The sequence below is a fragment of the Monomorium pharaonis genome, chromosome 2, assembly GCF_013373865.1.
Source record: "Monomorium pharaonis isolate MP-MQ-018 chromosome 2, ASM1337386v2, whole genome shotgun sequence".
NCBI lineage: Eukaryota > Metazoa > Arthropoda > Insecta > Hymenoptera > Formicidae > Monomorium > Monomorium pharaonis.
This window is the reverse complement of record NC_050468.1, coordinates 22,555,936-22,571,419: the sequence shown is the minus strand read 5'-3', so window position 1 is coordinate 22,571,419 and position 15,484 is coordinate 22,555,936. Positions and strand designations below refer to the sequence as shown.

Below are 15,484 nucleotides of genomic sequence, written 5' to 3'. Positions count from 1 at the left end.
TCGGGATATTTATGCGAAATGTCTCCGCATAAATACCGCGGCGGCAACGACGACGGCGCGGACGGCGGGGGCTGTGGAGCGAAAGACTCTTGTGCAACTTTTGATTTCAATGCCGATTGCTGTGTAATAACTGCAAGAGACTCCCGATTATTTCCGAATTATGCCAGATTAATCTGGCAAAATTCAAGGGGTGAACTTGTGATTTCGTTGGGGAAGCAATTAAAACGGGTCAGAAAATTCATCAGCAAGCACAAAACTTCCAAGTTTTTTTTCCCTTTAATACAATCCTACATGTAAAAATATAATAACATTAACAGAAAGATATTATATATCAATTTTTAATTAATTTGCAGCCATTTGTGATGAAATTAAATTGAGGAAAGCTACCAGAAATGTTGGACTAAAAAATTCAGACAGGTTCTTAGAAAATTCATAACAATTAATTGTTGATGTTAATATAATTCTACATGTAGGATTAAGTTAAAAGAAGAAAAAATTTGGAAGTTTTTTGCTGATGAATTCTCTCTAGCTCGTTTTAATTGCTTCCCCAACGAAATCACAAGTTCATCCTTTCAATTTTGCCAGGATAATCTGGCATAAAAGACTTAGAAAATTCATAACAACAGAAAAATTCACAACAATTCTTCCTAATATTGTATTATATATATATATATATATGTATATGTAAATTTAATTTAGAATTAAAAAAGCAGATGAGTAATAAATTAGTTTTCACTACACTGAAAAAAAAAAGTTAATTTAACTAAATTTTTCAACTAGATTAAATTTCTTCAGTTGAAGTATTTATGCACTTAACTTAAATACATAAAATACTTGAGCTTCAATTTAACTTAGCTTCAATATATTTGATTGAAATACATAAATAGTTGAATTAAAGAAATGTAATCAAGTTAAAAATTTTGATCAAATTAACAATTCTTTCTCAGTGTAGTACTTATACCTATATTGTTATAAATTTTTTAAGTACCTGTCCAAATTTGTAAGTCTGACATTTCTAATAGCTTTCCCAGTTTAATTAAACCACAAATTGCTGCATCAATCGGATAACAATAAAGGGGTCTTAATGCCGGCATCCCTCTGGGATATTCTCGCGTTTATATTTGATATCGGTTTCCTTGCACGTCACCTTGTGTCCTATTTTCCCTACGATATCTCTCATGCTGATTTCAAATCAATCAATGTTGCTGCACGCGGTTGTCCCGTGTATAGCACCAAAACTTAGGGCCACGGCTGTTTCGGCTCCCGCGGCGCAACCTGGCGCAAGGCAGCACGCGAGGAGGAAACCGTCAGTGAAGCACGCTTCCTTCGTGTTTGTCCCCCCCCCCCCCCCCCGGGCTCGGAGTTCAAACCAACCGACCAAAGGGCGCGTTGAAGGTATACGGCTAACGAAGAGAAAGCCTCTCGTTTAGTCGCGCACCCGAAATTCAACAAAAGCAGAAGAAGTAGACGGACCGTGAGCGTAAATTGCGCAAACTCTGGATGGCGTCGTGGAGGAAATACAAGAAGGGCGGAAACGGGCGAGAGGGTACGGAGCTTCTCCTCTCGCCTTAGCGACGCCTCCCTCTCTCCCACCTCCCCCCCACGGAACGGAGCACCCGGAGGACTCGTACGACGTCGCGGTGTCTCTGACGTGCCGCCGGTTCGATCGTACGCGTGTGTGCGTGCGAATCACGCGCGCAATAAACGGTTACGTCGAGAGTAACCTCGTATTTTACGGGTTAGTCGAGTTATCCAGTTACCGCAGGAAAGCAAGAGCCTCTCGCGTTTCTCTCCGCGGAGTTACGACCGCGTTACGCCGTAATTGTACGCGGTGCGGCGTTCCAAAACGTCGCACGATAGGCACATGAGTAACGAATCTCGAAACCGATCGCGCGTGTTGTACCGTTCTTTTGTAATTCAACAGCGAGGTGTCGACGAGCACGGAAAGAGGACCCGTCGCGTGCCTCACGAGAAAGGCGTTCCAGAAAAATCTTTTCTCGGATAAGTGCACTCGTGGAGAAAGATTCAACTCGCGACTCTCCTACTGTGTTCCGAAATACACATTGGTATTATTAAAAATCTGTAATACATATACAGAAAAACTATACACGCAGAAAAAAATTAGTCTCAATCTACAATCTACAATCATTGTCTCATATAATAATATAAACAAAAATATAAAATCTTTAAAAAAATTGATAAACTTTTACTCACATGACAAAATTTTACATTACATTATTAAGAAAAATATGTTCATCTTTATTAAAAAATAATTTTTACAAATGCAGAAGAAAAAATATCAAATAGACAACAATATCTTCAAACTGAGAATTAGAATTTTTTAAATATCGTTATTATCAAAACAATATATTGAGCTTTTTAGATTAGATTATTAAAATAAAAATATAATGTTTTGCTGAAATTTAAGTTTCTCAAACACTTAAAAAATTTTCTATTTTTGCTTATGTAAGACAATTATATCTGAATATTAATTTTTTCTATAAAATAATATGAATCCTTAGAAAATGTACTTCTTTTTTTATTAATAAAAAATTAATCTACCATTTATCTTTAATAGATTTTCTCTTTGGAGATACAAGGCAATATAATGCTGAACAGTTACAATGGAATATTGCACCATCTTTTGACAGAATATCTTTAAAGCAATGTTGGAGGAATAAATTTACTGCTCACACTATTTTCCAAAATAGCTCTCTGTTCTTCAAAACATCAGAATTATTTCCAGGCAACATAATTAACTTAAATATTATTAAATCATTGTGAGGTTTTTCAAAAGAGACTAAAAACGGAATTTTCTCCTCCAATAGCACGTTAAGCATCCTTTAATATTTTGCTAAAAAAATAAGTAACATAACATTGCACTGGTGACTGTTTAAACATTGGCCTCATTTCAAACAAGAATAAAATTTATACTAAAAACGGATTAACTTCTTGTCAATAAAACAATGTATTTCCCAAGTGTTCAGTTTATTTTAGTTTTACTTATTCTCTGCATATCGGAGCGCAGTTTGTATCACAAAAATTCAGACAAGACATCAAAAGATTGATAAAAGATTATTCAAATTTACAACATGTGCCTTGTGCCTCTTGTTTCTTGCTATTATGTTCTATTGAAATTGACGAGATAAAATGGGACAAACTCCAAAAGAAATAAGAAACGTGTGACAGAAAACAAAATTGTCGGTAAAAACAATGCACGAAGATGCAAAAAGGAAATATATAGGAGAAGCTAAAAATAGAAAATAGCGAGCAAGTTGTAGATTATTCTTAAAGGAATCGAAAATACATCCGACATCCTTCGGACATTCCTTGAATGCTTTTTAGCCGTCATCATCGGAAACCGAGGGCATTCGTCATATTGTAACGCAAGCATCTTAAAAACGCGCATTAATTCGTCGTTTGCCAAAGAACGTTTTGCAAACAAGAGCACCCAAATATTGGATACACATAAAGGATTACGCGCGTAACTCGGGCATAAAATATAAATACAGGATAACGCGCGTAGTTCAGAATTTTGCTAATCGTTCGGCCATATATGCCAATCAAATAACAAAGGTAGCATCAAATAATCGAATGCAAACAAAGAATTTTATAATAAATTGATCGCCGACGATAATCGTTGGGTAGAGACACGATAGAAATAAAGTGCAAATATTCTTGAATAATACGTGTGCTCGGCACTAATGACACCCCATTTACGGACATAAACGTGTCAGTCTTCATGACGTTCGGAATAGGAATGCAAGAGCGTCGCGAAAGCGACACGCTTCTAACGCAGAAAATTATAACCGCGCCAAGTTCCGTAATTTCGAAATCACGATGCATCGCGGTTTCTCCTTGCGACGCGAAGGGCCTTGGATTTCGGAGCAAGCGGCGAAACGACAGATTAAAAAGCGGTTGTTTCGCAACAATTCGCAATTCGGCGAAGCGCCACCCCTCGGCGCGGAGCCGCCGCTATTGTTATTGTCGATGTTATTGTGACACTTGATTTCTCTATCAATGTTCTATTCGATACCTCTATCTCGCATTATTCTAACGAGCGAACGCGTCTCCCCCCCTCTCTCTCTCTCTCTCTCTCTCTTTCACTCTCGTCCCGCAGGATACATCGCGGTTTCCCGGATTGGAATAAACAAACGTTCGGAAAATTGGACATATATCCGTCATCGCGTCTCCTTTTTCGTCGCGAGCCAAAAGAAAATAAAGATGGAAAAAACGAGCGACCTGTCAACAGTGTCAACCTGTCGTCGCCCGTTGTAGTCCTTGCGCGAACTCATGACCGAACGCGAGAGGGTGTCGCAGCGAAACGTAATCTCTCAAAACTCACCTCCTCGGCGAACTCGAAATCCCCGTCGAATTTCCTCTTGCATGTCACCCCCGTGGCCAGGACTAGCAGCACCGTGGCCGCGAGCATCCACGAGAATCGCATGGCCGAATCGTCGTTGGGTTTCTCCTTATCCCCGGAACCGTCACTTACTTCACCGCGGAAGACGCTCGCGCGCGCGGCGCGATCGGGAGAGGAGAGATCGGCACGCGCGAGTACACCGCGGATCAAACGTTAAACGAAGAGAAGAAATGTCGGGGCGGACGACGCAACCGACGATCTCGACGTCCGGCCGCACGCGAAACTCCAAATCGCCGTGTATATATGTATGTATATACGTACGTTATTATATATACGCGACGCGCTCGACGCGGAACGGAAACGCGCAGCTCGATAGCTAAACGAGTTGTGCTGTGACCGCGCGAGGTGAGGCGACACCGTCACTGCCGTTGGCTGCGCCACTGGGACTGGAGGCGCGCGCGTCACGTTCGCTCATTGGCCGGGTCCGGGCCAATGGCGCGGCCGGAGAGGCGCTCAGGGAAGGGGGAACAGCCGGTAGCGCGCGCTACCTGTTCGGATGTTTCCGTCGCTCGCCGTACACCTGTTCGGCTCCCTTCGGCGCGCAGATACATCGCCGCCAGTCAATACCTTCAGCTGCTAGTTCACCTACCTACCTACCTGATGTAGCCCGTGGCTTTAACAGGGAAAAAGGAAGAAAAGGGTTACGGGGGAATTCGCGTTGGAGAAGGGCAAGAGAGGGAGAGAGGGAAAATCCAGTCCCGTTCTCCCCAGACGATCTCGACCGTTTGGCCTGATCGACCAATGTCTTTTTTTTTTTTGCCATTCTCTTTCATTCCCCTCGTTACGATTGCCATTGCAATCATTGTTCTCTCCCGTTATTTTACTTTTGCTAAATCGTAGTATTGAGTCTCTTGGAGGACGGAGAAATCCACGTACTAAAAAGAAAGATTTTACTTTTTTGCGGTGACGGTTTTCCGTTATCATCTGATATAACGGTCAGAGTTCACAATAAAATATTAAATCCCAAAGTGTATGTCAATCTATATAAATTTCAATTACTATAACAGATTTATTGACAATGACAATTTTAGATGTAAAATTTATTACACTGTCGACAGTTAATTTCTGCCAACTTATTAAAACTTGAAATTGTTCAAATATATTTTTATATTAAATATCTTCAAATTAAAAAAATATATGTATAACATATGACTCATATCGTCAAATACTCTTATAAAGATTTCAGTTCACTTTTTAACATTCCATCTTCATTTCATAATAAATTATAAAGATAGAATTATAAAAAATGCACTAACATCTTTATGAGCGCATTTTAAATACGGACTATATATATATAATAAACAAAAGATGTTGAGCTTATCATATTTCAATATTATCATTTTGAATTTACCATACACAATAAAATGTACTTTCTATGAATTTCCTAACATTTTTGTGATCAAACGCGTTGTTACATTCTACAACAATTTCTCAAGTTTCACTTCTCTATTGCCCAAAATATCAAGAAATTGTCGTTTGTTCGATCTTTTTGGTAAGAACAGTAATTTGTTTTTATGCTCTGGAGACTAACTGCAGAATTTATAGCTCCAAAGGGCCGCTCCACTTTGTGAGTCCAAAGCAAGTGCGTGTCAAGTGAAAGAATGTATACATATAGTCCCTAGTATACATTGGTAAGTACATTTCCAAAAGAGTACAAATGTCTCTGGAGACCACTCTGTGAAACATACAGTGCCCAAAGATGTGGCTTTAGTGAAATAAAATAGAATCAACACACGCGTGCGCGCGCACACATACACGCACACACACACACACACACATACATATTTAACCATATTTATCTGATCCATTCATGACTTTTTTCAATCTTTTAAAAAAATTGGAAAAAATAATTTTAACTTCATTCATCTAAATTCAAGAAGAAAATAGAAAATATAGAAAATGTAGATAAGAAATTTTTTAAATTTGCTCAAAATGATATATGAAGAACAAGGATAACTCTTGGAAATAATATATATGCATGTCTCAGCTTATTTATTGTTATCTCCATATTAGGAAAAATACTGAAGAGAACACTATTCGCGTTCTTTTATCTATGAAATCCATCTGCCAAGAATCATACCGCTATATCACAACCCATAATGAGATTATGTTTCTTTCATAGTCTAACATACCGCTATGGATATAATATCATAACAAAGATAATATATATGCGGAGCATATTCAAAGAGATGCTATTTGTAAATTGTTTAACCTATATTGTTCAATTTAATATATTTGTTATTAAAATGTAATTATTAAAAAAATAATAAAAACTTCAATAAAAGTGAACAAAAGCACCGCATATATATCAAATTGTTTTTAAATGCTTAAATTATTTAAATGCAATGGAAAAAATAATGTATTGTGGGAAAGCATGAAAATGATAAATGAGAAAAGATTCCATGTTGAATATGAATGAGTAGCCGACTTCGATATAGTTGACTGAAGATATCCGTCTCATCTTCATTTAAGGTGTACGTAATGCCATTTATCGACTGAAATCATACGTTATAAAAACAATGCAATGAATAAAGATTTTAATTCATATATATTCAACATTTATATAACATTCTCATATAATTCATATATTCAAAAACTAAATGCAATTTTAGTTCCCATCATAATCATTACAATTTTGGTTGCATGAAGTAACATTTGTCAACTGAAAATGAATCAGAGCGCTATAAGTATATATGACGAGTATAAATAGAATTTGTTTAATATGAATTTTATTTCTATATAGAAAAAGAAAATTTAAAGAAAATGTTTTACTATATTTGAGATACCCACCTATCGGTTCTACAATTTGAGGCTCCACTGGTTCAGGTGCCTTTCCTAAAACTTCTTGTGCAGCTTCTTCGGTAATCTTAAAAGGACTCTCTTCCACTGTTACGTTGGAACTACAAAAATAATACATACAATAAGTTGTCAATTATTTTATCTAAGATATAATTCAAAGATTAATTTTTACAAACCAATCTATTTCACCAGATGACCCTTCCTTAACTAAATTTTTCCAGTGTTGATGCACTTCTTCAATAATGTGTAGTGCAAAATCTCGTGTTTTTGCTTCGCCATTGAATGCAAATTGATTTTCTGGCTTTCCATCCGGAATTTTATATATCTTAAACCATTCAATTGTAGCTTTCATTAAACCTGGGCAATGCTTCTCAATATCAGTAATATCTGTAATAATATTTATCATCTTGGTATACAAATAAAAAATTTTAATTTTTAGCATGAAAAATTTTGCTGAAAAAATGCATCGTATCCAGTATTGTGCATATTTTTATTAATAACTGAATTAAAATATAATAATTACCATTCATTTGATCTGCCAAAGGATCATTAACATCAATTACAATAATTTTCCAATCCGTTTCACCTAAAATATAAATTAATCTTAATGAAAAATACAGAGCATAATTTTTTGTAGCCCATTAATTAGTTTAAGATTTTAAATATTATATTTTTAAATATACATTAGTATTTTAAAACTTTTATATTTATTCTATATTACATCTATTCTATGATTTTAATAGATATTAATGACTTTAATTATCTAACCTTCATCAATAAGTGCCACTGTTCCAAGAACTTTCACTTTTAATATCTCACCCCGTTTTGCAACCTATGTATGAACGTGATATACTTCTATCAGTCATTATTGCATAATAAATAAAATTATTTATATATCATTTTAAGTATTTCTCACCCTATAGCCAATTTCAAGAACATCAATGGGATCGTTGTCACCTTTGCAGCCTGTTGCTTCATCCAAAACATCAGGATTTTCCCATGTCTATTAATTAAATATATTATTTAGTACAATTATCTTTATTACAATAGCAAAAAAAAAAGAAATTATAAAAATAGTAGATTCTAATAATTTATAAGAGGTAAAAAATATATCTTTTTTGTAAGAAACCGAAGAAAATACAATATCTTAAAAAAAATAAGAAAAATTGACAAGTATAAGTATAGTTCTTAAACTACAAGCTCACATAAGTGCAAGATATATAAACAAGAGATAAGAAATTACATATAGATATGATACTTTAATATCGGTTTAATACAATTACTCATATTTCCTGTTATTATTTCCAGATAATAAATCAATGAGATCATTATAAACCATAGATATCATTGAAAGAATAATGGTTTTAAATAGTAATAGATAAAAAAAATAAAAAAATTTATGAAAAAATAATAATACATAGCATAAAATACTACATTTTTTAAAATGTTATAAATGTAGTATTTAAAAAAATTTAAGTTATAAACTATAAGAGCTGTCTTCATTCTGTTATATATATATATGTATATATAGTACAAAAGTTCCCTTTCTAAAAAAACTTATTGATCTATTTAATAAATTTATTGGCTAAAAGATGTTGTCCTTATTTTATATAGCAAAAAGTGAATATTAAACGTGGCCAAGTATCTAATAAAATTGTTTTTACAAAAATCGTGTTTCTTCTATTTTTAGCCTTTATTTTGATGTGTAATGTGAATAAAAGTTTATTTTTATTGTAATAGATAAATACAAAAATTCAAAAGAGCCGTATTATTTAAAATGAAAGAGCACTTAGTTGAAGAAACCATGTGTTCTTTGTGAGTGACTATAAGATTTATTTTATGACAAGTTTCTGACAACAATACTGATGAGGAGACCAAAGATGAACGAAATAATGGAGATTAATCAATGCTTTAAAAAACAACTCACATATGTTTATCTTGCACTATGAATTGACTGAATTTGTAATTCGAATGACTGATACAGAATTTGTAATTCAAGAGGTATATTTTTTAATCTTTTTCATTATTTCTGAGATTGTTATCTTGTTTTTTGATTTTGTTATAATTTTCTATCAATTTCCACGAAAAAATTTTGTAGAGAATTCCATTGTAACAAAAAAAATTGAAACAAATGATTAAATACAATTAAATACTCAACATAATTCTTAGAATTCCTACCTGAGGCAAAGCTCCATAATTCCATATGTAGCCATGATGAGGGAAACAATTGGCAACAAATCTCAATTTGCCCTTCTTAACATCCTGCTTAATGGGATTCAAACTTTCTTTAAGACATATTTCCATTTTAGCATTTGTCCATCGTGGTATTTCAACAATCATGTGCAAGATCTTGTTGTCTTTGTTGGCAAACAGTGGAATGTCATGCATGGGTGAGATTGGAATTCCAGACTCATTTTCTATGCAAGAATAAATTTTTTTTAATATTATAAAAGAAATATATATTATTAAATATAAGTTAATATTTTCATATTTTATATATATAATTATGATTATTATTATTAACCCATAAATACTCGCATGAAATCTCAGAAAATTCTAGTCACCTGTTTTTTACTAAAATTTAGATTAATTCTTTTATTATATGTTCTTTATTATGTAAATGTATAATTGAATTTTTAATTAAGTTTTTTACATTAATTATTAAAGTGTATAAATTATACATAAAAAAGTATATTTACTTATCAAAAAATATTAAGCTATACATATATCCCTAGATAGAACACAGAAATCACAATAATATTATTTGCCACTTGATGATATCATGATGTCATAAGAACATCTTTTACATATGTACTTGTAAATGATAAATTATAATGACAAATCCTAATAACATCATTGTAATGTCATGACTCTGTGTTCTACCTGGGTTATAACAAAAATAATGTAAAATATTATAGAACTCCACACAAGTAATTACATTACAAAAAATCACACAAGTACTTACAAGTTAATAAGCTTTAAAATAATGTTATTCCATATGAAAAAATATCTTTAAACATCTTTAAACATCTTTAAAAATTTCAGGTACAAAGAAAACTCTATAAAAAATCCAAGGAAAATATAAATGCATAAGAACATATGTTCAGAGCAAAATCAAGTCTGCTTCCTCATTCCTAGCGCCTATAAATATTAAATACTTTCACTGGAGCTAAATGTCACGGAGTCAATCATGGAAATCGTTCAGATCGTTTTGTAAAATGATGCCATGACAAAAACATGCGCGGGCGCCTGCTGTAAAAAAAATCGCTTGAGAGAAAAAAATTTTGGCGCGAAATGCGCTGTAAGTGATGCGGCAATGAAGCAACGAACTTGAAACCCGGGATCGAAATCCGACAGTTACAAAACAGTGTGCGGTTGACCGAGGTCCTCTGAATTATTCAGCGTTTCGAAATGTAGATACATGCACACGCGAAACGCTCGCGCGATCGTGTCGTGTCGCTCGAGAAAATTCAAGTCATTAATGATAACGTTGAAAAATGCCATGGCACGCGTAACGTGCGCATCCGTGACCTTACGACATTTACGACGACGAAGTTCACGGCTCCGCGACTTCCGCGAGCCTGTTACCTCATCGTTGCATCTCCGACTACGTCATCCCGCGTCGCGAGTTCTACTCACTGAAAAATATCCTGTAGTCCGTGCTGTTGAGCGCACCCCGTTCGGTCACCGTGTACGACATGTCTCGACAATGTTTCGTGTGTACAGCGAGGCTTCTCAATGCCGGTCTGCCGGTTGCTACGAATCGCGACGGAATAACGAGCCTCACCAAACCGTGGCAACGTAACACGTGCGACGTTATGAGAGACATTCTGCCATCTGTCGTTCCGCGCGACGCTCCGCCATCACCGACGGAGAAACGTTGTTATCAATTGTATAGTTGATAAAAGCGATAATTCAGTTGAGCGATATTCAACTGTAAAAATCCGCGATAACGAATTTAATTATCAACAGTCGAGAGTCGCGTTAAACTAATAATTATCCAAATAATTTCTATAATAATAAATTTAATTGGATTAATAAAAATCCAAATAAATAAATAAATTTTTGTTATAAATTATAAGTAAATAATACTACATATATAATAATAATCAGGATTATACATTTTAAAATTATTTATATGGATTACATATTATTCATATGATTTTTTTTATATTATAGACTATAAATAACTATAAGCAAAAATGTAAATTATTGTTATACATAGATAGAATAATATAATGCAAAATAAAAAATAATTGTTACTATATCTGACTTTAATATTAATGAAATAACTATATATATATACATATATTAAAATATAATATTAAAAATTTTGTATAAAAAACATGTAATATATAATTTTCACTATTGTTTGTGCAAATTAGCTATATTTTCGGTAATTCAGATTATTTACATAAATGCAGATGTAAAATATAATTTACGCAATTTACATTGTATATATGCAATGTTTGATTATTAATATTTTATGCGTAAACGCCCAACTCTCTGTTAATAATAATTTATATATACATATATATATTACATCACATGCACTGTATATAATAAATTATACGCAGTAGCCGATTGAAATTGTCGGTAAATGTCTGGCTCTTTAATTATTCCCGGTCTACGGTAAAAATGACAGAAAATGGGGTTTTTGGAATATTAATTTGTATTTTAAATTTTTTCTATATGTATCTTATCACATTGGCATGAATAAAATAAGTGCAATTTCACAGAAATATACGATGTCGTAAATGCATGTATAATATATGTACATCTCAACACAAAAACATTTTTCACTATGATAAAAAAGATTAAATTTGAATGTAATATTTATAGAAGAATAACGGCAAATGTTTTTCAAATGGCATATCCATCGATGCACATACCTCCGTGGAAAAATTGATGCAAGGTCTACAATGTCAGCAGGAGTAATGGAGTAAGGAGTAAGAAATAACAATTGACCAATTAAAAACCGGGAGTAAACGAAATGGGTAAATCTCATTTCATATTTCTTACTTCTTACTCCTACTCCATTACTCCTGACATTGTAGACTTTTGCATGACATATTAATATTGAATTAATATATATTCGTCTAATCGCAAGCAATTCAATATCGCATATTTATTACCTTTCTCGAGCGATTTGATCCGATTTGTTTTGATAAATTGGTGTAACACGCGGCTTCATTCGTTTGCGATTACGGTATTACATAATAGAATCGCGCAATAACGCCGGTTGCTTGCTTACTTGCGCGCGTCACTTGCGAATTGCGACGAGTTTCGCTCCTGATTCTTCTGTGGTGCACGTTAGAGGATTGCACTAGTTGCACTTGATCTACATGAGTCAGCTGCTAACCCGTGTTGTTTCCGTCAACGGACGACGGTCGACGTTCAATTGTCTTCTACGAGGCTTTCACGTATCATCGCAAAAAATGGTTATTGCCGTAAGTATTCTTTGATTCTGATCATATCTCAGCCTGAGTCCTCATGTTATTTATATATTTTCCTACTATTGTGAGGAATTCCTTTCTGTAATACGTCATGAATCTCAGGAGATGATGAAGGATATAGTTCAAATGTAAAATCGCTTAGCACAAATATTAAAATCAAGATCGGTCTTTGGTAGCAATGACAATGGACAATTTCATTTTATCATGGTTATTTGCCTATTATATTTTCATGGTGAAAATAAACAGAAGAAATGTAACAATTAATTAAGGCAAACTTATGCTAATACAGGCGATATTTGCAATTAACCACCATATATTTGACATTATATATTAAAGATATTTTAAAATTAAGTGACTGCTAATCTTATTGTTAGTTCCTCAGATTCAAATGAATAAATATCATGCCGAATGATGAATAATGTTATTATGTCTAACAGAAATATTTATAACATCTCTTATTTAAGAACAAAAGATTATAAATGATTAATAATAAATATAATTATAAATAATTTTCAAGGTTGGAGATAAACTACCTAGCGTAGATCTATTTGAGAACACACCGTCAGAGAAAGTGAATTTAGCACAGGTTGCAGCTCAGAAAAAAGTCATAGTGTTTGGTGTACCAGGTGCATTTACACCTGGTTGCTCAAAGGTAAAAAAAAAATTTTTTTATAACCAAAATGGTTACTTACAATGTTTGCTAAATTTAATAATCTTGCGTCTTTAAAAAATTAAAAACTTTATTTTACATATAATTTAGCTATTAATTTTAATTTTTATGCAATATTTATGCAGTATCTTTTGTTAAACTTTCCAGTTATGACAAAATAATATTAGAATTTATTTTAACAAACTTCTACAATTACACACACACACACACACACACACACACACACACACACACACACACACACACACACACACACACACACACACACACACACACACACACACACACACACACACACACACACACACACACACACACATAGAGAGAGAGAGAGAGAGAGAGAGAGAGAGCACATGATAGAATAAGTTCTTTGATTGATAGATTATATTTTAGTATTTGTGACTGATTAACAATATTGATTTTCAGACTCATTTGCCAGGCTATATTACGAAGGCGGATGAATTAAAGTCTAAGGGAATTTCAGAAATTTTCTGTGTCAGTGTTAATGATCCATTTGTTATGGCAGCCTGGGGTAAAGAGCATAATGCAACAGGAAAAGTATGTTCACCTAATTAAAAAAATAGGTCTCTTATACGTGATTAATGATTATTACAATTAAAATATTTATTTTATTGTAATTATTTTCTAAAAAGATTATTTCTACTTTTAGGTACGAATGTTGGCCGATCCTAAAGGAGAGTTTACAGATGCTATGGATCTTAGTGTAGATCTATCAGTTTTGGGAGGTAAACGCAGCAAACGTTATTCTATGGTTATTGAAAATGGAACTGTAAAAGAACTCAATATTGAACCAGATAATACTGGTCTATCCTGCTCTTTAGCAGATCGCCTCAAAGTTTAAGCAGGCTGTCTTGATATATTTTTCATATGATGTTTTCAGCATGTATTATTCATATGTATACTTTTATTTCTCGATCTTAATGATTCAACTTTTAAAATATAAAATTGTAATATGTTCTTTATAGTTATTTAAAAAATCTTTATATAACAAATACTTCTCTATCCATATGTGTTTCTACAATTTATTTTTTAAATTATAATAATTTAATAATATTATTCGATAATTTATCTTGCGAAGATTTCAAGAAATTTTTCAAAAAGAACTATACTTATCTGAATAAAATAATGTGAATTAATTTGGACATTTCTTTAGTCGATAAAAATAAATTTATATTTTAATCAATAAAAACTTTACACTCTCGAATTTATAGAAATTAAAATATAAATTTAAAAATAAAAATTAGAAATTAAACTTGATAAAATATTTTTCTTGATACTTTTGTTTCTTGTTTTCAAAAATCAAGTTGATAGGAAAGTTATTTTTATCGATCAAAAACGTTCAAATTACTAATTAGTTCATATTTCTTAGAAGTAAATTTTTAGATATTAGAAATACTATTCCAACTTTTAACAAAGAAGTTTGTTAAACCTGATTATAGTTTGTATTCATTGAAAAAATATACTATTAGATCTATTCCTTTGTCACGTTCTAGAATTTGCACGATTCATTTTTTCTTTTTTCTTAAATGTGAAAAGGTATTTTTTTAATTATTAGAATTTATGGATACAAGTTAAGGAAAAAAATAATATAAGAACAATGAGATCTCTGTAGGTGTACAATAATCTCTGCAATTACAATATTTATGTAAAAATTGTAAAATTTATTTTATTTGGTTTTATATTGCACATATATCTTGTGCATAAATATTTATATACTTTTTTCTCGGGAATATTTTATTGTTGCTTCATCGTTTTCATTATACTTTTCAGTTTCTTATTTTTTACTTTCTTTGCCATCTTGTATTATACTTAAATGTACAGCATTTTCAAATTATATCAAATGTTCTTTTATAGAATCAATCTTTTCTAAGTTTGAATTATTTTTAATTGCAACAGTCTATGAATCCCGTCCTATGTGTGCTTTCCAGCAAGACACAGTGTCCACTAGTGTGAGCGAGACACACTGACATGTTCTTTCTCACACTAATGGACACTGTGTTACACTGTGTCTTGCTGGAAAGCACACTGGCCGGTATTCATAGTCAAATCTTATTTCAAGATCGTCTCAAGCAATGTCTTAAGATGCTAATACGGCTCTGTGATTGGTTGATGGCA

At 32.9% G+C, this 15,484-nt stretch overlaps 3 protein-coding genes and 1 long non-coding RNA gene across 7 annotated transcripts in view; 1 reads left to right on the top strand and 3 right to left on the bottom strand.

The window, feature by feature from the left end:
* Positions 1-4,765, bottom strand: part of LOC105831364 (proteoglycan Cow) — a 124,852-nt gene extending 120,087 nt beyond the window's left edge. Inside the window, exon 1 of the mRNA XM_012671434.3 lies at positions 4,346-4,765. Coding sequence (XP_012526888.1) covers positions 4,346-4,447 — 102 coding nt within the window. The 5' untranslated portion in view covers positions 4,448-4,765. The remainder of the gene's footprint in view (positions 1-4,345) is intronic.
* A 655-nt stretch (positions 4,766-5,420) lies between these two features.
* On the bottom strand, positions 5,421-12,496 carry LOC105831368 (inorganic pyrophosphatase). 4 transcript variants are annotated; one of them, XM_012671441.3, is made up of 9 exons: positions 12,358-12,490; positions 10,862-11,156; positions 9,401-9,639; positions 8,139-8,225; positions 7,991-8,054; positions 7,746-7,808; positions 7,399-7,609; positions 7,214-7,323; positions 5,421-6,918 (listed from the first exon to the last, which is right to left on the bottom strand). In XM_012671441.3, exons 2-9 carry the CDS (start codon positions 11,049-11,051, stop codon positions 6,887-6,889), a joined length of 996 nt encoding a protein of 331 aa, XP_012526895.1. In that variant the 5' UTR covers positions 11,052-11,156; positions 12,358-12,490; the 3' UTR covers positions 5,421-6,886. The 4 variants fall into 4 exon arrangements, with proteins under 4 accessions (XP_012526895.1, XP_012526894.1, XP_012526893.1 ...); XM_012671440.3 differs by lacking the exon at positions 5,421-6,918 and adding an exon at positions 6,946-7,085 and having other exon boundaries at positions 10,862-11,059; positions 12,358-12,491; XM_012671439.3 differs by lacking the exon at positions 5,421-6,918 and adding an exon at positions 6,946-7,085.
* On the bottom strand, positions 10,262-10,855 carry LOC118644561. Its single transcript, XR_004962331.1, has 2 exons — positions 10,553-10,855; positions 10,262-10,474 (listed from the first exon to the last, which is right to left on the bottom strand). It is a non-coding gene; the product is annotated as an uncharacterized LOC118644561 (long non-coding RNA).
* Positions 12,497-12,535: 39 nt separating the features above from the next.
* On the top strand, positions 12,536-14,844 carry LOC105831369 (peroxiredoxin-5, mitochondrial). The gene is made up of 4 exons (XM_012671442.3): positions 12,536-12,672; positions 13,196-13,330; positions 13,775-13,906; positions 14,019-14,844. Exons 1-4 carry the CDS (start codon positions 12,568-12,570, stop codon positions 14,208-14,210), a joined length of 564 nt encoding a protein of 187 aa, XP_012526896.1. The 5' UTR covers positions 12,536-12,567; the 3' UTR covers positions 14,211-14,844.
* Positions 14,845-15,484: the final 640 nt, after the last annotated feature.

Bases quoted from the DNA above. Each gene is read 5' to 3' on its own strand.
- LOC105831368 (XM_012671440.3), bottom strand. From the start codon at position 11,051: ATGTCTCTCATAACGTCGCACGTGTTACGTTGCCACGGTTTGGTGAGG. The intron at 9,640-10,861 runs GTGAGTAGAACT...ATTCTTGCATAG, and splicing joins GGACTACAGGATATTTTTCA to AAAATGAGTCTGGAATTCCA. The intron at 7,086-7,213 runs GTGGGTATCTCA...ATTCATTTTCAG, and splicing joins TCAAATTGTAGAACCGATAG to TTGACAAATGTTACTTCATG.
- LOC105831369 (XM_012671442.3), top strand. From the start codon at position 12,568: ATGAGTCAGCTGCTAACCCGTGTTGTTTCCGTCAACGGACGACGGTCG. The intron at 12,673-13,195 runs GTAAGTATTCTT...ATAATTTTCAAG, and splicing joins CGCAAAAAATGGTTATTGCC to GTTGGAGATAAACTACCTAG. The intron at 13,331-13,774 runs GTAAAAAAAAAA...ATTGATTTTCAG, and splicing joins TTACACCTGGTTGCTCAAAG to ACTCATTTGCCAGGCTATAT.